We start from the raw sequence: 20651 nt of genomic DNA, 5'->3' as shown, positions 1-20651 counted from the left end.
TGTTTCCATGGGAACAGAAGTGATGCTGCAGGAAGTGTCAGGTGGGTTCATCGTGTACACAATGTCTTTAAGGGAGAAATTACTTTAAAGACACCTGTGATCACCGTTTCTCTCAGCTGATCATAACCACCTGTCAGGTGACGCACTGAGCACCTGCGTCTGCCCATCACTCTGCTTGGTAGAGGTGCATCAACCAGAGAGAAAGATTCTTTCAGTCACTTTTTAAAAAAATTTTTTTATCCAGCTCATTTCCAGCTGCAGGTAAAAATAGGAGAATACAGTTTAAAGTCTCTCTCTCTCTCTCACTCACACACAGTGAAAGGTAATGCAAACATGTAGTCACCACTCTGAGGACTCAAAGTTCAGTTTTCACATCATGACAGCAGCTCTGAAACAGCACCCCCCTGTGGTGGACCTGCTCGTCTGTTTAGGTTGAGCACAGACAACCGCCTTTTCCTGAGTACAAAACTACATATTTAGTAATGGTTTAATTCTGTGTGTGTGATCACATATAATGATGAAGAGAAGCCTGTCGGTAAAAATTCTTATCTCTCTTTCATCCACATGGATATTTGTAAAATGTTCTCTGTTCAGGTCACAGTGTCTGAATTCAGGATTTAATATTAATAAACTGGAAATGATTCTGAATGAGCTAAAGAGCACCAGCCTTCAGAAGAACGTTCAGCCAGTAACACCTGCTGCAGGTGAGCTTCAGCCCTCCCAGTGTTCCCTGTCTGTGGCTGTCTTGGGTTCCTCTGGGGAAAAGCATGTCCCCCCTCCTGTCCCAGCAGGGGGCGCCACAGCCTGCATTCAGCTGCTTTTTCAGGCGATTAGAAAAAAAGGCAGAATCACGTGTTTTTGTCTCTGTGACGTTTCAGGTGCGTGAAGGGTTAAAAACAGCGCCAAAGTGTAACCCTTTAGGCTCCGATCACCTGACAGCAACACGCACGAGGAACGTTTCACAGCTCGCTCTGCCCCGCCCACCCTGACACACACACACACACACCGCAGCAGGTTCCTCCCGCACACAGACGTCTCTGCGCTGTTCTGCAGGAAACGGAACCCACCGGAACCGGACTGAGACTCAGCCGTAGCAAGGTTCCGGTTCTGCTGACGGGATCCAAAGCGGGTGGATGTTCAGAGGTGATACTGTGTGTGTGTGTGTGTGTGTGTGTGTGTGTGTGTGTGTTTTGCTGCAGAGGTGCAAAATCCGGACTGCTTTGTTCAGTTTCCGGTCCTGCTGCACCTCCACCTGTCTGTCTGTCCGCGCGGCTCCATCAGTGGGTGGAGGACCTCTGTATACTGATTGGTCAGCTGTTAAATGGCATTAATGTGACGTGTGTCAGGGTGATGATGATGAAGAGCTTCCTTTGTGCAGCTGATTGTCTTCAGACTGATTTTCAGTGGTGTTCTCTGAAATGACTGAACACAGGTGTGAGGGCGTCTGTGTTGTGAGGGGGAGGGTCCGAGCAGCCGGTGTCCAGCTGCTTCCTGTGGTCATGTGATCTTCTTCTAGTAAACTCAGGTGTGTCAGAGTTCTGGCACCACATGCTGAAGCATTAACCTTTCATTTTTTGAATGGATCCCTGAATGGGATTTTATCACTCCAACCTCTGAGGTGGAGGTGTAAGGGAGGCGCTAACCCCGCCCACACCATGCCACTAGGGGGCGACAGCAGTCAACTTCAGCTTCTTTTGAAGTTTGACTGCTGTGCTGTTGACTGCCCCCTGCTGGCAGTCAACAGCACAGAGGCAGAAACAGTCGCTTCTTTCATCAGAAATTTGTATGGATAAGTTTCCTCCTCTCCTCCAGATCGCAGCTCTCCCGCTGGTCTGCGAGGTCACGTCCACGACCTCACAATGACTGTAAACGGCGAGCAGACGAGGAGGACAGACAGTCAGTGTCTTTAAGCTGACTGGTCATTGTGTTGTTGTGTTTGAATCTTTAGCTCAGGATTGGTGGGTCAAACTCTTTAAAGGTCACGGGAACCGCCAGGAACGTGGATGGCACCGGTTTAGAAACCAGTGAGCGACACCGGGATGTCGCCCACTACTTTCTAAAGTCCAGTTTCCACTGTTGCAAAAAAGTGGACATGGGAATGGGGCGCATCTGCTTGTCTAATGACTTATGATTGAAAACTCATGAGCCAATCAGTGTGCAGCTTCCTACTACAGAAAATCCTCCATTTTCAAACAGTGTGACTGAAATTACCTAGCTCATTTCATTCAGGCGCAAATTTGGTGGGAGGGTTTTCACAGGACGTCTTATGCCTATCCGGTTGTTCAGTGATGACGCGACGAATCTTACTTCCGGGCCTAAAGTAGTCTGCGTTTAATATGGCTTTTGTGTTGTTAACATGTTTAATGTTATGTATTTTCTTCTATTTGATCTCAAAAAGCTCCTAAAACAGTCAGTGATCACTGTTGACCTCCCTCGGCTTTTATTACCGCTAATCATTTATTTAAGCTCAGTTTTTAAAACCTTAGGATGTAACTACAGCCCAGCCCATGGAGCAGTATATGAATGACTAACCTCGTATTGTGGATGGATTATCTCAGTTGTTCTCCTGGCTGAAGTTTGGTCCTTTTACAGCATCCTGCCATGCGATTACATTTGTTCCTGACCACCGAGAACACTCACGTTAACTTTTATCGAGTGGAAAAAAAAGTTAGCTTGTTTATATTATGCTAACTTAGCTGTGTCGCTAGCGGTCACGTAGCACATCATATACCAGCTAGCCCAACTTCAGTAACCCTACAAACGTCACTGCTGTTTAGTTTTCTGTCTTCATTTATGCTGGAAGTGATAACAGAGCTGTACGTTTTAATTTGTTTCCAAAACCCGCAGTCAGGACATGCTATATTGTATTTAGATAGAAGCTAGCGAGCTAACTCCCTGCTAACTTCTAACTCCGTTAAATGTCATAAATTCCGTTTTCATGGATGCCTGGATGTTAAACTCAATTGTTCCACCTGGTAGAGCAGAACGCTGATCATTTTATTAAAGATGAAAGACTTTAGACAGTTTTTCAACTCTCAGTAATGCCATAGTGATCGTTTGATATATGGACCTGCAGCGGAGTTTAGACTCAGACACGGCTAGTGACGTCAGACTGAACAACTGGATAGCTTAAGAACTGTCAGCCATATTGAAAGTAAGAGCAGTGGTTGCTATGGAAACATAAAAGAAAATCAGATGCAAAGAAGCTGCAGAGTGACTGCATTGGTTGTCATGGTTACCTTTAGTTTTTCATGTTTGTTTGCTAATGACTTGATGTGAAAACTGTGGGAAAAACAGGAAATTGATAGGGCTCACCTTCAAAATAAAAGCTGCACCTTGGCGCTGCTGCTAACATGTGTCAAATGCCAGCCGGGTCATCTCGATCCCTTTGCGATCCTGCGCTGTCACATGTACAAAATGATGAACAAGCTAACATCACATGTCTATAAAACCTCAAAAGAAGTTGACAGTTGTTGCCCCCTATTGGCATCAAGACAGAATTCAGGTTTGAGGCTCTTCTTGTTTTAAAACGGTTCAATGGAAGAAGAGATGGGCTGTATCCCAATTCAGGGTCTGCAGCCTTAAAGGCTGCATTTCAAGGCCGATTACGTCACCGCGACGCGACGAAGGCTGTCCCAATTCAAAGGCTGCTCGAAATGCGGCCCTGAAATGCGTCCTTCATTTCCCTGAATTTTAAGGACGTGGCGGTGTAGACTTCGTGACCTAACATATCCCAGAATGCATAGCGCGGCGGTGGGTGTGGATAATTCTGCCGAAAAAAACGGCGGACGAGGATCGTCCGAAGAGTAAACTTTAAGTAAGTACTGAATATTATGTCACTTATTTATGTGCAAATGTTCAATAACGAAGAACATGAAAACATTACTGTTGGCCACATGTCGGCAAAGTTATGTGACATTAGTGACGTTTGTACAAACTTGGTTTTAAAGCCTTTACTTTAAAATATACGCCGTTCAATAGCTGACCTTAATCTTACAGAGAATGATCAAAGCTCATGTAGAAACAAACAAACAAATGAAAAAAAGATTTTCTCCTTCATTTCTGTCAAACAATGCTGTATGTAACGTTTCCAGCTGTTAGTATCATGGTTGCTAGGCAACCTGGGCAGCGCAATGGAGGCTAGACAGTCCCATTTCACAAGCCTCGCACTTCCGCCCTTAGCGGTCTTTAAGTACGCGGTCCTTGAGGATCGTTGAGGCTGCGTACTTTAAGGCTGCAGACCCTGAATTGACCCTGTGCACGAGAAAATGCTAACTTCCTGGTTTGAGACCGGATGTGGGGTTGTACATTTCCGGGAGCTTTACTTTGCAGTCAATTGCTACTGCAAAGATATACTCCAAAATCATGTCCAAAACTCGAAAACGGAAAGATCGCGTTAAGTTACAAAAAGCAGAAGGTGGGAACACTCACCACTGTTGTGTCATAAAAAATCGAATGATCAATTTTGACGTTTAAAGAGTTTAGATCGATCAGTTGTTTACATCACTCAACACAAGCAGAACTGCATTACTGCATGCAGAAGACACATCGTCCACATTCAGAAGCACATCTGTGTATAGTGACTGGTCTTATGATTTAAACAGGCAAATGTTCAGCATTCAAACTATAGGTGAAGAATAGTCAAACCAGATGTTTCCCCCATTATGTCGAGATCAGCTAGTCAAGTACACACCTACACAGCATGTTTGTTAAACTGTGAAAAAAGCCACACAAAAAATGAATGATTGCTGGTAACGGTTTCTATACATTAGTATTTACGAAGAGTATGTTGTGACTTACCTTAAAAATAGCGATCCCTCGCTAATAACGCGGTTCACCTTTCACCTCGCTGTTTCGCAGATTTTTTTTAGTGCAAGTTTGCATGCTTATTTTTTTTTTTTTTTACGTCACATTGTGTCCTGCGTCCTGATCGCTGCAGACGATCTCCTCCGTGACGTCTCTCCTGTACAGTACAGAATCGCTGCATCGATCGCTAGCAGTGTGACTCTGAAGTGCAGTACTGTATGTCCACGATGTCCACGAAACATTTTGCACCGTCAAAAAATAAAATTGGCTACTTGATTTCACCTATCGCTGGTTATTTTTAGAACATAACACCCGCGATAAACGAGGGACAGCTGAGAAATATAACATTTGAATCCCTTTTCTCTTTTGCCCTGAGGTGCGGGGAAAAAATATCAACAAGTCGATGAACATCATTTACAGATACATTGGGTAAATGCCCAAGACATCTATAGAAATGTAAATCGCTGCTTGATTCATTCATTTGCTTAACTTGTTTTGGACCATAAACCAGGCGCGAATAGGACACCGGAAACAAAGCTCGCCACAGGAGTTTCCGCACCGGAAGTAGCATATGCTAACGTGCACACAGTCAATTGGGATACAGCCATGGAGTACTGACCATCCACCATGGATACTGATTTAATGAGCGCCTCCAGTTTAGTATTTTTCATCTTATTTTAGCAGAATTCCCGATTACTGCTGTTAGTGCTTCCCAGAGAAGGGAAGGACGGATTTTATTTTTATTTTTAATTGAATTCTAAAAAAAAAATCATTAATTTTGAGGGATATCATTTCACAAAAGCCCCTACCAGCTGAAAGTTTTCTGTCTGGTTAGGTACCAAGGGACTGGTCAACAAAGAAACAGTTTATTCTGCCATATGAGTGATGCATGATGAGGAGAAGAAAGAAAAACACCTACTGTACCTTGTGGGAATAAAAAACAGGTCAACACTTCCAACCTGCTCCATAAAAGTTGAAAGCAGCTTAGCCTTTTTTGTTAGGTTCATAGATTGATGACTGGATTGATCCAGTATTATTACACAGTTTAAATCTCCCCCAGGATCAATTCCTGCAAGTTCAAATCTGGAATTAACAAGATTATTTTCTCTATAAATTTATCATCCCAGTTTGTGGCATGACCAGAACCACGCTAGACGTGTTGTGAAGGAGCCTGTCAACAATTATGAGACCTCTGTGTGGATCTGAGATGACAGTGGTCGCAGTAAACTTGATTTTTTTTATTATTCCGTCCCACATGTCTTAGAATTAAGATTGGAATGAAATATATTGCCCTCCCATCCTTCTTTAAGTCTTCATTTTTATTCAGTTGGTGGATTTCCTGAAGGAATGCCATCTCACATTTTAAGTATTTAAGGCAACTGAATAGTCTGACTCTTTTATCAGGCCCATTTAAACCTAGCAGCCCTTTTAGCATCAATACTGTCCACCATGTTTAGCCATGACTAACCGAGTGAGAAAGTTACAAAAGGTGAAAATATTAATAAGAACGATCATTGGGATAAAGCGCAAAACATCATTCAGCGCTTCTGTAAACTAAATCTAAACTTGTCGCTGTTTTAGAGGTAAGCTGCAGAGTAAACATTATTTCCAGAAACCTCTGGTAAGACATTCTTTTAATACTTATGTCTGGAGAGGCTCCCATCCTTCTGTGACAAGTTAGAAACTATTAACATGAAGATTGAAACTAAAATAAGATGGCTGAGCGATGCAATAAAACAGATGAGCATATATATGTGTGTGTGTGTGTGTGTGTGTGTATATATGTGTGTGTGTGTGTGTATATATATATATATATATATGTGTGTGTGTATATATGTACATAATATGTACGTGTATATATATATATATGTGTATATATATATACAGTGGGGCAAAAAAGTATTTAGTCAGCCACCGATTGTGCAAGTTCCCCCACTTAAAATGATGACAGAGGTCAGTAATTTGCACCAGAGGTACACTTCAACTGTGAGAGACAGAATGTGAAAAAAAAATCCATGAATCCACATGGTAGGATTTGTAAAGAATTTATTCGTAAATCAGGGTGGAAAATAAGTATTTGGTCAATAACAAAAATACAACTCAATACTTTGTAACATAACCTTTGTTGGCAATAACAGAGGTCAAACGTTTACTATAGGTCTTTACCAGGTTTGCACACACAGTAGCTGGTATTTTGGCCCATTCCTCCATGCAGATCTTCTCGAGAGCAGTGATGTTTTGGGGCTGTCGCCGAGCAACACGGACTTTCAACTCCCGCCACAGATTTTCTATGGGGTTGAGGTCGGGAGACTGGCTAGGCCACTCCAGGACTTTCAAATGCTTCTTACGGAGCCACTCCTTTGTTGCCCGGGCGGTGTGTTTTGGATCATTGTCATGTTGGAAGACCCAGCCTCGTTTCATCTTCAAAGTTCTCACTGATGGAAGGAGGTTTTGGCTCAAAATCTCACGATACATGGCCCCATTCATTCTGTCCTTAACACGGATCAGTCGTCCTGTCCCCTTGGCAGAAAAACAGCCCCATAGCATGATGTTTCCACCCCCATGCTTCACAGTAGGTATGGTGTTCTTGGGATGCAACTCAGTATTCTTCTTCCTCCAAACACGACGAGTTGAGTTTATACCAAAAAGTTCTACTTTGGTTTCATCTGACCACATGACATTCTCCCAATCCTCTGCTGTATCATCCATGTGCTCTCTGGCAAACTTCAGACGGGCCTGGACATGCACTGGCTTCAGCAGCGGAACACGTCTGGCACTGCGGGATTTGATTCCCTGCCGTTGTAGTGTGTTACTGATGGTGACCTTTGTTACTTTGGTCCCAGCTCTCTGCAGGTCATTCGCCAGGTCCCCCCGTGTGGTTCTGGGATCTTTGCTCACCGTTCTCATGATCATTTTGACCCCACGGGATGAGATCTTGCGTGGAGCCCCAGATCGAGGGAGATTATCGGTGGTCTTGTATGTCTTCCATTTTCTGATGATTGCTCCCACAGTTGATTTTTTCACACCAAGCTGCTTGCCTATTGTAGATTCACTCTTCCCAGTCTGGTGCAGGTCTACAATACTTTTCCTGGTGTCCTTCGAAAGCTCTTTGGTCTTGGCCATGGCGGAGTTTGGAGTCTGACTGTTTGAGGCTGTGGACAGGTGTCTTTTATACAGATGATGAGTTCAAACAGGTGCCATTCATACAGGTAACGAGTGGGGGACAGAAAAGCTTCTTACAGAAGACATTACAGGTCTGTGAGAGCCAGAGATTTTCCTTGTTTGAGGTGACCAAATACTTATTTTCCACCCTAATTTATGAATAAATTCTTTACAAATCCTACCATGTGGATTCATGGATTTTTTTTTTCACATTCTGTCTCTCACAGTTGAAGTGTACCTCTGGTGCAAATTACTGACCTCTGTCATCATTTTAAGTGGGGGAACTTGCACAATCAGTGGCTGACTAAATACTTTTTTGCCCCACTGTGTGTGTGTGTGTGTGTGTGTGTATATATATGTGTGTGTGTGTGTGTGTGTGTGTGTGTGTGTGTGTGTATATATATATATATATGTGTGTGTGTGTATATGTATATATATATACACACACACACACAAATTTGTACATGCTCTTGCACACACGTCAAAGACAACAAAGGTGGGGATTTTCTGGTATGCGCCTGCATGTAGGATGTTGATTAATCCAACAATAAGGGGATCATCTGTATCTTGAGTACGGCTGATTATCATGAACGATGGGAATATGTGCGTACTCGTCGTACTCCTTACTGAACCTCTGATCAAAAAAATCTTCTGAGCTTTATCAGGTGAGTGAAGGTGGGGACATCTTTTTTGTATGTCACGCACAACCGGGCCAGGTACAGTGTAAAGTAAAGTGTGCGTGTTAGTCCCCATAGGGAAATAGTTCCTCTGCATTTAACCCATTCACCCAGTGAAGCAGTGGGCAGCCACCAGTGCAGCACCCGGGGAGCAGTGTGTAGGGACGGTACCTTGCTCAGGGGTACCTCAGGGTAGCCGTTCAGTGGAGTCAAACCCCCGACCTTCCAATCATGGGGCCACCACTCTACCTACTGAGCTATCCCTGCCCGAGTACAGCGAGTGGAACCTGACGTTTCTCTGATACTTGTCTCATTTTAAACCGCTGAATGCAGCTCTTTTTTTGAGCAAGCGCAATTCAGACATTTTAAAAGATCTTTATGGTAGTCCCTTGGTATTTAAACTTATGGTTCCTGCCTGAGCGTAGTGGAGTTTCTTTCCGTGGGAACCATAAGAAGAAGGAATGTGCGAGATTGTCTGGATCTGAAGGTTGAGGATCAGCGGGCTCTCTCCAGTTAAGACTTACGGGCCTGCTGGCTGCATCAATACCTCTGACATAAAGTGCCCCATGTTTTTACTGTCTGTGGAACCGCCCCTCCTGCAGCTCTGTTGTGATTTGACAAGTTCAGCCTCAAATGTTTGTTTTTTCATAATCAGGAAATAATGCTTCAATCTGTGTGTGTGTGTGCGCGTCCGTGTATAGGTTGATGAGGAGGATGATGATGATGATGATGACATCCTCACCCTCAGAGAAGATGAAGAAGAAACCTCCAAAGGACAGTCTGACTCTGCTGCCATGTTTCTACTTCGTAGAGGTGAGAGCAACAAACAAACAAATGGTCACATGACACAGAGGACCGTACCTACAGTCAGGTCCACCGCGCTATTTTTCAAATCAAACAGCATGTGAATTTCAGACTTTCCGCTTTAATTCAACTCATTTAATAAAAGTTCTGCATGAACTGTTTGGAAAGCGCTTTGAGGGCCCTGAAAAGCGCTATATAAATGCAATCCATTATTATTAAATTATTTTCATTTAGAGAATCAAAAAAAACCCTGAACAAATTAACATAATTTTCAATATAATTCGAGTATTTGATGAAAATCCTCAGTGACCATCTGAAGAGCCCATGGACCACACGCTGATGCTTCAGATCCTCAGACAGTCTAAACATAGATGTAGCTTCTGGGTCTGAATCGTAAAATCTGAGTTCTCTTACACTTGTACTCTTTTTACTGACCACCAGGGGGCAACAGCTGACCTCAGGTCCTGTGGAGGTGTATGGGGAGACAGTGTCTGCCGGGACCTCTGGGGAAAAAAAAAAAGAAAAAGAAAAAAAAACCCCCCACTGACATCATGAGTTTATGGTCATGATTTCCAGACTGAGCCAAACTGAGCCAAACTTGAAACTTGCGATCACACACACTCACTAACAGAGGTCAGCTTATCTTACAGAGGCTATGAAAGGATTCTGCTTCCTGTTTACACTACCTGTAAACTCAGAGCTACCGGTACATTTTGGCAGCACTTCCTGCCGTGTCGACAAGGATCAGATGATCCCATTAACAGATGTTTATCTGTTTTTCTGCATGCAGCTGCCCATTGTGGCTTCTTCTATGGTGTCGCTGTACTTCCTGGAGCTGACCGATGTGGTGAAGCCGGCTCAAGTGGGTTTCCGGTGCCACGACAGAGATTTGAGTATGCCGTACGTGGATGGAGGAGATGAGCTGATCCCACTGTTGATGCTTCTAAGCCTCGCCTTCGCTGGACCTGCTGCTTCAGTACCATAATTTATTAGAATTTATTGATTATGTAGGAATATGTTTTTAGTGATGGCGCACTTGCCTAGTCGGATTGGAGGCTAAGAAGATGACTGGAGGTGATGCTTGGTATATGTGATTGATGGGTGGGTGGTTTAGTTTTTGAGTGGCTGAATGAAGGGTTGGTCGATGGATGAGTGATTGGTGGATGGTTGGTTGTTTGGTTGGATAGGTGATTGGTGGTTGGCCAATGACTGTTGAGTGGTTTAATAGGTGTTTGTAAGTTGGTAAGTGATTAGTTGCTGGTGGATGGGTGGGTGTGTGGTTGGATGGTTGATGGGGTACCCCGACTCTCCATTCTGACCTCACGAACAATGAAAATACCTCAGATGTTTGGAAGTCTTTGGTGTCTTTGGTTTCCTCACCTGTACATCTCCACCTGTGCATAAACTAGTATTTCATGTTTGGTGGTTGTAGAAAGTGGGTGGGGACAGCCTGTCCTGCTTCAAGCTGCTGAGGTGGATTTGTTTTGTGCCCCAGATTATGCTGGTGGAAGGAGCAATCTACTGCCTGCAGTCCCGTCTGAAACTCCGCCGAGCTGAGGGAAGCATCAACGCTGGCGGCTGCAGTTTCAACTCCTTCCTGAGGAGGACGGTCCGTTTCGTAGGTATGACTGTGTCTGCAGAACCTGCTGAACATCCACCTGTCTGTACCCTGTGACCTGCCACCAGTCTTACATGTCAAAAGTGTTCCTGCAGGTGTGCACGTGTTCGGCCTGTGTGCGACCGCGCTGCTCACTGACATCATCCAGCTGTCCACGGGGTACCACGCACCATTCTTCCTCACTGTCTGCAAACCTAACTATACTCTGGCGGGTGTGTCATGTGACAAGAATGCCTACATCACCACAGACATCTGCTCTGGGCAGGATGAGCACGCCATCATGGCTGCGAGGTGCTTGCCGTACTTCCTGTTTGTGTCGCTGTTTGAAGTTTTCAGACTGATCATTGAGGCATGTTTTTTTTTGTTTTTTTTTTTCTTCCTCTTCTTACAGAAAGACGTTTCCTTCCCAGCATGCAACTCTGTCAGCGTTTGCTGCTGTTTATGTTTCTGTAAGTGCGACAAAGAAAACCTTCCCACAGAAACAAGCTCGTGTGATTTTGGGTCCAGTGGTCAGAGTTCAGGTTCAGCCCAGAAATGCTGGGTCGGCCATGCTGCTTTTAACGCATGTAAATTAAAAGCTGATTTTAGACTCGGATTAAAGTTAAATTTTCCATCCCAGAATAAATTCATTTTACACAAAAATAAATAAGAATAAACAATGTTCACATTTTAAAAAATGTCTTTAGGAAATTGTGTCAGGTCTGCTTGTACTGCTCAGTTTTGTTTGTCTTGATAAAGATGTGTTGAATTTGCTGTATCATGGCATTCTCTGATGTTAGCTTCTGTTTCCTGTCAGATGTACTTTAATTCGACCATCTCAGACAGCACCAAGCTGCTCAAACCCGTGCTGGTGTTTGCATTTGCCATTGCTGCAGCGCTGACTGGCCTGACTCAGATCACACAGCATCGTAGCCACCCCATCGACGTCTATGTGGGCTTCCTCATTGGAGCCTTCATCGCCGCCTACCTGGTGAGATAAAGGACACATCTGGTGTGTGTTTCTGTCTGATGGAGCTCCAGAGTCTGCAGCTGTTGTCATGGACATGGCTTTGTGTTGGTGTTGTCATGGCGACTGCATCAGCTTAAACCGGAGGCTGATGGTAGATCAAAAACCAACAGCTCTGCAGCTCCAAGTGACTCAAATCTTGATTTAGCCAATAAGCTTCAGCCGAGGAGCTTCACAAAGAGATGATGGGCTGAATATCCAACTGAATATGAGGGAATATTAAACCTGCCAGCACAAAGAAACATCTGAACAGCACCTAAAATACAGACAGAAGGTCACTGAGGCAGCTTTAATCATTCAGCCTGAAAAACACAGCTAAGACTTTCAAATAATTCAAAGCCTGATTTAATAGAATATCATCCAAAGACACCGACTCAGTTGTTGAAACCGGGAGATTTAGTTGTTTTTGAAGAGGTTGGTAATAATGTAACAGATCTTGGTGCTGGTCTCTGAGGTTTGATCTGACGATTAGATCAGGTTTCAGAGTATTTTTGAGGTTTGTGACTCTCCAAAGACTCACAAGATTTTATTCTCCTCCGTCAGGCCCTTCACGCTGTCGCCAACTTCAAATCATCTGATGACATCACTCCACCCCCACCTCCTCCACCCCTAAAGGCGGACCCTCTCCGAGCACTGACTGAGCGGGGACACGAGTCGGTCTATAACAAAGGCCCTGCCTCTGCCTCAGAGAGTAACGATGAGATAGCAGCAGCTCCGGCTCCCATGGACCGGCTGGATGGCCTGGGGCCCCTGCAGAGGGAGAAGGGCTCAATGGGAAGTCTGAAGAGGGCCAGTGTGGATGTAGAGCTGCTGGCTCCCCGAAGCCCCATGGGAAAGGAGACCATGGTGACCTTCAGCAACACGCTACCAAGAGCTAGCATGAATGTAAATGGTGTACTGGGGGCCAACGATGCCTCTGAGGAGGCGGTGCAGCCGGTCCAGCCAGTGCAGCCAGTGCAGCGCCGTCTGAAGGCTGTTCAGGTGCCCATGGACCCTATGCGGTCACAGCAGCTGGTGTCGGAGTGGAAGCAGAAGTCGATGGAGATGCGAGGTATGGGTGTTCGGGACGAGGCAGAGCACGAAACCAGTGAAGACGGCTCTGAGGTAGGCTCTGTGGGGACTGACGATGGCGGTTCTCAAGCCCCGATCTACCAGCCTGCAGTGCATGCCGGGAGGGCAAACGCAAGTCGCAACCCCACTCCACCTCCAGGGGGGGCCAAAGCTGTGGCAACACCCAGACCCCCACAGATCCCAGAAGCAGGACCCCCACCGATTTCTCCAAAAAGCGCCCTAACCCGAGCCAAGTGGCTCGCCATCCGGGAGAAGACAACCGGGGAGGCGTCCGGGCGTGGTGCTGCCAACCAGCCACGACTCATGCAAGTCATTGCCATCTCCAAGCAGCAGGGCCTCCTGCCGTCCTCGTCCTCTGGGGAGAAGTCCTCCGAAACCACATCCACCTGCTCTGCCATCTCCTCCGCTGCCGACTCGCCACACTACCGCCACCCCTTTGAGCAACCACTTGAGGGGCCAGGTATCATCACAGTGGATGCCCATGCACCCCACTATCCTGTTGTCCAAGTCCCGCTTCCTCCCCAGGCCCAGCCCCCATCAGGTAATGGTAACCCATGGGAGTGGGTGGGGGCATCCAATGGGGGAGACCCACGAGAAACCTACAACCTCTCTAACCTGAATCGAGGAGATTCGGCCAGCCGCAGCAGCAGCAGCTTCCACCCACGCCGCTCTGCCTCACCATGCGCCACTGTCGACCCTACCATATCCTCAAGCCCACCTCACCAGCAGGTTGAGATGTCATCAGATGCTCAGCGCAGGGAGATGGCCATGAGGCGCAAGACAGCACTGGTTCTGTTGGAGCGAGAGATCCGTAACCAGACTGAGCAGGAGAACTATTATAAGAGTCTGCAGGGACGGAGGTTCAAAGATTAGCCTGTTACCTTTCAAAATAAAAGCCTTACTCTGAAACTGGTCACTAACAGCATAAAACCTGGTTGGCAACAAGGAGCGTGATGCTATGCAAGCAACAAGCTGTGAGAAGAGGTTTCCACCCAGGAGATGATGAGCTCAAGGTTTAGGAGCTCAACACTTGGACAGTTTCTCTTCACAAAAAGACATCTTACCTCTCAGAGAGTCTAGGAGGACATCAATGCTATTGCAACTATTTATTTTTCCAAGTGAACCCACCACAGAGGACATTATTATTATTATTATTATTATTATTATTATTATTATTCTTGAGATAAGTTGCTATCCAAAGAAATCATCCCAAGAAGGATGGATTCAGTGGTTATAAACAGAGACAGAGGTGTTGTTCACATTTATCAGATGATCTCACTGTTTTTGGTCAGTGATGGTGCTGAGGTACCTCTGCTCTTCCACCCATTCAGTTTCCTGTTCAGTGACTTTAACTTTAGAAAGGATTCAGGCTGTGGCTAAAGGACAGTATTAATCCTGAAGGAATCCAATCACAAACTTCTTTAGACTGACACAGACTGACCCAATTGTTCTGTGATCCAGAAAGGAACACCTCCATCTGTGCCAAAGAGATGCTGTCCACTGTGTTGAGCCTCTAAGAAGAAAGGAACTCATTCAATAAACAGCTCAAAGTCAAAGCACAGAGACAAACTCAAACAGTAAATTTTTGAAACACCCGAACAAACCCTAACCCTGCAGCAAACAAGATCCCTGCAACAAACAAGAACCCTATGACAAACCTGCGACAAACAAAGAACCCTGTCACAAACAAGAACCCTCCAACAAACCCTAAACCTGCGACAAACAAGAACCCTTTGATAAACCTGAACCCGCTGACAAACTCTAACCCTCCATCAAACAAGAACCCTGCAACAAACCCTAAACCTGCGACAAACAAGAACCCTCTGACAAACAAAAATCTTCCAATAAACAAGAACTCTCCAACAAACCCTAACCTTCCAACAAACCGTAGCCCTGCGACAAACCATAACCCTGCGACAAATAAGAACCCAGCAGCAGAACCCAACCCCTCCAGTTATGGATTCTGTGATGGCGGCCATGTTGGCAGTCGAATTCAGATTGTATATTTCTTGCCTCTCTGGTGTGATGGTTTGGTTGCTATAGTGATTCTCAGCATGTTTGTTTGTTTGTGTGTGCTGCTGTCTGATTGGTGGAGGTTGTGAGCGTTTTGTTTTTGTGTGTGAATGATAGTACTTATTACTAATGGACCGACATGAGATTAAATCTTGTCACAGACGTTTAGGTTTAAAAAGAAACTAGGTGATTTTATTTCAGAGCTTTATAAGTGCGAAAGACGGCCGAAGGTTTACGTGCGTGAATATTAATCAAATGTTTCTTCAAAGAATCGGAATGGAAAATGGTGTTAAAGCCATGGCTTCACAGTAAAGTTATTTATTTCTGTCTACAGAAAGTTTATGTTTCAGTTAAACAAAATTACTTATTTGATTGATTATGCATGTCCTGATTGTCCACAGAAATCAACATCTCTATGAAACATCTGAAACACCAATTATAATTAACGTAGCGTTGCTAAAAAGTTTTTTAGCTCAACGATAGTGATTCAGAGCAAAATTATGGACAACTTGTGGTGTTTTGACCAGCTAAACTGACATATATAACCGTACACTTAATACCAGATCGAAGTTTCTATTTTCTTGGATAAACCTGCATATTCTGCCATCCAAACATTCATCTTCTTAGCTTCTTATCCAGCTTAGGGTCACCTTGTGATTCAGGTTGGTTTAACTCTGTGAGGTCTTCATCTGTTATGACCCCAACCCCCTAACCATTTCTTTTAAGCCTCGTCCACAGATGAAATGATTCAATCTGTAGCAGATGTTTAATCTCTAAAAAGACTTTTCAGTCTGTATGAGGTAGAAAGACTTTTGTTGTTCCCTGATTGCTGAGATTTAAGAGAACAATTTTTAAAATATTACATATTCTGACAGGACAGGATTAGGGTCATCGTGATCATTTTTTTTGCTGTTAAAATCCACTGTCTGCAGCAGACATGGACGAATCAAGAAATACCTTAAAGAGAACATGAAGCGTTCCACATATATAGGCTAATTCCCATCATGGAGACCTGCTCTCAAAAACTGACATAGATGTGACTCTGTCTGTAAAGCTGGATTTAAGAAATAAGCGATGAAATATAACGTTTTAAAAATATGTTTAGCACCATCTTCTGTCAGTATGGAACATGACAGCATGTGGTTGGTTGGTTTCAGGTAATAGACATTAGTTTAGGTTAGGACAGAACTGATAACGCAGAGGAAAATAAGGAAACTAAAAACTAATTGTTGTGTTACTATGAGTTTATGTTAAACTGATTGTTGAAACTTGTTTGGCTAGCTGCACTCAAATGGGAAAATCCATTAGCATTAATATTCGGGTTCGTAAAGCACTTTAGAAACGAGACCTGTGTGGAGGAGAGCCTGTTTGAGCCACCAGAGTGACAAGCTGGAGTCTCACAATCCAGCTTTTCCTCATCAGGTTGGGTGTACCAAGCCATGCAGTCAGCTGGCTACATTGTAGATACTGAAGACATCAAATGTAGCAAAAACAAAATTGATAAATAACTTTAAATGTTTTATATTTTAGATTTTCCAAAGAAGCCACCCTTTACTTTGTTGACAGTGCTGCAAACCCTTGGCCTTCTCTCAATGAGCTTCATGATGTGACACCTGAAATGGTTTTTACTTCACAGGTGTGCCTTGTCAGGGTTCATTTGTGTCTCACCCTTCTTAATGGGTTTGGGACCATCAGTTGTGTTGTGTAGAAGTCAGGTTGGTATACAGCTGACAGCCCTCTTTGACAACTGTTAGAATTCATATTATGGCAAGAACCAATCGGCTAAGAGAAACAGTCCATCATTACTTTAAGAACTGAAGGTCAGTCAGTCCGGAAAATTGCTAAAACTTTGAGTGTCCCCAAGAGCAGTCGCAAAAAACACCAAGCACTATGATGAAACTGGCTCACATGAGGACCGCCCCAGGAAAGGAAGACAAAGGAGTCTGCTGCTGAGGATAAATTCACCCGAGTCACCAGGCTCAGAAATCACAAGTTAACAGCACCTCAGATTAGAGCCCTGATAAATCCCGCACAGACACCACAGTCACCTGACCTAAACCCAATGGAGATGGTTTGAGATGAGATGGACTGCAGAGTAAAGGCAAAAGAACCAACAAGTGCTCAGCATCTCTGGGAACTCTTTCAAGACTGTTGGAAAACCATTTCAGGTGACTACCTCATGAAGATCATCAAGAGAATGGCAAGAGTGTGCAAAGCAGTAATCAAAGCAAAGGGGGACTATTACGAAGGATCTAAAATATAAAACATTTTTTGAGTTATTTCACGCTTTTTTGTTTACTACATAATTCCATGTGTTTATTCATAGTTTTGATGCCTCAGTGGTGTAAATTATGCTTTATATGTGTAACGTTTCATGTCCTCTTTAAAGTTGCATTCTGCTTTTATGACCACCACCATCTGTTGACACTGTAGATTCTCACAGTGTCAACAGTAATAAAAATAAAGAAAACACATTAAATAAGGTGTGTCCAAACGTTTAACTGGTAGTGTATTTGGGCTTTGCTTTTCCTCACTTCTAATATGAAGTAATCCAGTCAGTGAGATGATGTGAGGAAGAAACAAAGGGTCACCAAAAAGTGTGGCATCTCTTCCTCAGAGGCTCCACTTTCTTGGGTTTTTTTCACATCCACCTGTTTTCGATGCAGACGTGCTGATGGTATTCCCAGTTGTGCTTCAGTAAAAAAAAAAAAGTTACATTTGTGCTTTGTTGTGCATGTATTGGGCTGTTATGTTGTAAACTGTCTGGATGTTTTTGGGAACAGAAATTATTTTGTTGCATAAATTAACGCTGATCGCATCAGCTGATTCTGCTGCTTGGTACACTTGGTCAGAGGAAGAAAAATCAGTTCGTGTAGGTCAAGTAAACACCTGTCACCTGGCTCAAACAGGCTCTCCTCCACACAAACCCGAATATTATGGCTAATGGCTGGATTTTCCAATTTGAGTGCAGCTAGCCAAACAGCAAACAGCCGCTTACTGCTAAAGAGACAGACAGTGAAAGTGGACAGTATATCCTCAGTTTAACATAAACTCATTGTTGCAGCCAGGGGCAACACAAATGGCAACCACATGACATCACTGACAGAAGATGGCTCTAAACAACTTTTAACTTTAAGCATTTATTTCTTACATCTGTCAGTTTTTGTATGTAAATTATGCTTTATATGTGTAACGTTTCATGTCCTCTTTAAAGTTGCATTCTGCTTTTATGACCACCAGAGGGCAATACATTTGGTTTTAAAAAAAAAAACCAACCTTTTGGTTTTATTCAGGATTCTTGTGTGATATCATGTGCACATTGCTCAAGACTTGCCTGATATATTGGATGTCATACAACCACGTCACCACAGAGGGGTGTGGTTGTTTTTTCTCTCACATTTTAAAGTTTATCTCATCATTTAGCTGGTTCATCACCACAGGTGTAGTGCTGTTTAATGACCGCTGTGCACCTGATGCACACGTTTCTGCTTCTATCGCTGTTTCAGCACGGAGGCTAACTAACATGAAGTCTTCATCACTTCTTCCATGCTGCTCGCAGCTCTATCCTCCCTGATGTGTCTTCTCTCACTCAGACATTTTTCTTAGTAAAGTTAAAGTCAGGGTTATAAATACATCTGCAGCTTAGACGGAGGCAGGATTGATCCAGAGGAGAGCAGAACTGCTGACCTAAACTGTGAACATGATTCACAGTGAGATCCGACCCGAGTTACATAGTAACCATGTTACGTCCATAAATGTTAGCTTTATGGCCTGTGATGCTGCGTATTTATTAAACTCAAGATTCCATGGCTGTATGACTGCACTTGTGCTGAAACACTGCAGTTATGCATTGCTCTGCATGACAATTAGTTTGTAATTAAAACGTGTCTGCGTGACTTTTCTCAGCAGTGTGCACACAGAGAGAGCTTTTTTCTCTCCCAGGGCCATACACACCGCACACATGTCTGTGAAAATGCAGCTCTGACCGTGTTGATCAGATTAATGTCTGAATCCTAACATATGTAACATCAACTTTAATAACTGCCAGCAGAAACAACTGAGCCCATATTTATGCTCATGTCACAGTAACAGCACCTTCGTGAGCTCGGGGATGTCCCTGGTCTGTTCATGTAAAGCTGTTTCCACCTGAGTCTCAGTCCACTCGATGGAGCTTGCACTGTTCCTATCAACAGAGTTCTCTCTGATGTCACAAACATTGATCCTCCTTCAACCTCCTCTCACTGATCTGAGCTCACGGTAAAACCTGACCTTACACTTGATTATTCCGTGACGACATCAGTCCACTCGATGGACACATGCTTGTGACATCATGCTTGTGACTGCTGCTTTTTCTTGATTTTTTTGTTTTTGTTTTTGTGCAGACCAATTGAGCTACGATCACTCAGATCCACTTAAAGCCATGACTAAATTTCACCTAATTAAGCTAACAGTGAATATTTTATTTTGCATTTGGAAAAAAGTGATGGAGTGATCTTCTGGCAGCACTATACCTGTGTTTATCACTTCCAGAGTTTCAGGCAGGCCCAGACAGTGGCTTGCATGCTAATGTCTTGTGACTGAAAAGCCGTGTATAGGAAACACCCCTCTGCTTTGGGGGTGTAATCAAAGAGCTGTGTGCTGCTTGATGACATCATGCATGCTGATTCGTTCCATCATGTAAATGTTGGTTTGAGGACAATAGGAGCTCAGAAGAATAACATCCTGAAACAATCGGTCTGTAAATACGAGGCGGTCCGTCCTGCTGTTCCCGTGTCCGTGTGTTGTTGCATGTGATGTTTCTAAATCGGCGCGCTCTCATCTGAATGTAAAACCATGAAGCATCATATGAGTGTATAAAGTGCTGCTATAAAAAGAGCTGAAGAAGCTGTTTCAGGTGCATGCTCTGTGGTTCCAATTAAAGCTCGTTCTTCATCACTGTGTCTTCCTCTTTTCTTCCAATGATGCCATCGTGGCTCTCAGTAATAATTGTTAATCCGGGTTGTTTCCTGGTATGCAGAGGATGAAGCCGTTTGTGTGTTGCACTAACTTTTCCACAGATGATGTGATGAAGACATCCCTCAGAGTCTTTGTCAACTTGTTAATTTCCTATTTCATCCTCTCTCAGTCTCTCCATCATTTGAGCTTCCTGGAGGTTTTGGTCTCATGGGGCGTTTCCTTAAACTGACCAATTAGTGCTGAGAGACCAGCAAGGCCAGAGCACTGCCATCTGTCGCTGATGACTTGATACTGCATCTCCCTCACCCATCCACACACCATCTGGTTATAGACAGAAGACTTTTCGGGTCGTCATTGATCCAAGACAAAGGAGCCAACTCGTATGGATCTGCACCACCACCAATAAACCTTAAACAAATATTGTGCCCTTTCCTGCGGACCAAGTCCTTTCCTGTATGCCTTTGCATCTATAACGCATTTTGAGGAGCTTTTCTGTGCTTTCGGACATTGATCCATTTCAGTGTTTACCTCCGAGTGC

At 44.1% G+C, this 20651-nt stretch overlaps 1 protein-coding gene across 1 annotated transcript; it reads left to right on the top strand.

Annotated features, from left to right (window-relative positions):
• The first annotated feature begins 1021 nt into the window (after window positions 1–1021).
• On the top strand, window positions 1022–20085 carry plppr3b (phospholipid phosphatase related 3b). The gene is made up of 8 exons (XM_085399140.1): window positions 1022–1143; window positions 9347–9458; window positions 10240–10425; window positions 10945–11071; window positions 11163–11358; window positions 11459–11516; window positions 11864–12037; window positions 12617–20085. The coding sequence occupies exons 2-8, from the start codon at window positions 9351–9353 to the stop codon at window positions 14015–14017; spliced, it is 2250 nt and encodes a 749-aa protein (XP_085255266.1). The 5' UTR covers window positions 1022–1143; window positions 9347–9350; the 3' UTR covers window positions 14018–20085.
• Window positions 20086–20651: the final 566 nt, after the last annotated feature.

Source organism: Rhamphochromis longiceps, linkage group LG23, assembly GCF_057381845.1.
Source record: "Rhamphochromis longiceps isolate RC_006_pf linkage group LG23, R_longiceps_female_GT1.1, whole genome shotgun sequence".
Classification (NCBI taxonomy): Eukaryota; Metazoa; Chordata; class Actinopteri; order Cichliformes; family Cichlidae; genus Rhamphochromis; species Rhamphochromis longiceps.
This window is presented reverse-complemented; position numbering and strand designations above follow the sequence as displayed.

Excerpts from the sequence above, each read along its gene's own strand:
- plppr3b (XM_085399140.1), top strand. The coding sequence starts at position 9,351 with ATGAGGAGGATGATGATGATGATGATGACATCCTCACCCTCAGAGAAG. Across the intron at positions 11,072-11,162 it reads GAGGACGGTCCGTTTCGTAG|GTGTGCACGTGTTCGGCCTG; the intron begins GTATGACTGTGT and ends GTGTTCCTGCAG. Across the intron at positions 11,517-11,863 it reads TTGCTGCTGTTTATGTTTCT|ATGTACTTTAATTCGACCAT; the intron begins GTAAGTGCGACA and ends GTTTCCTGTCAG.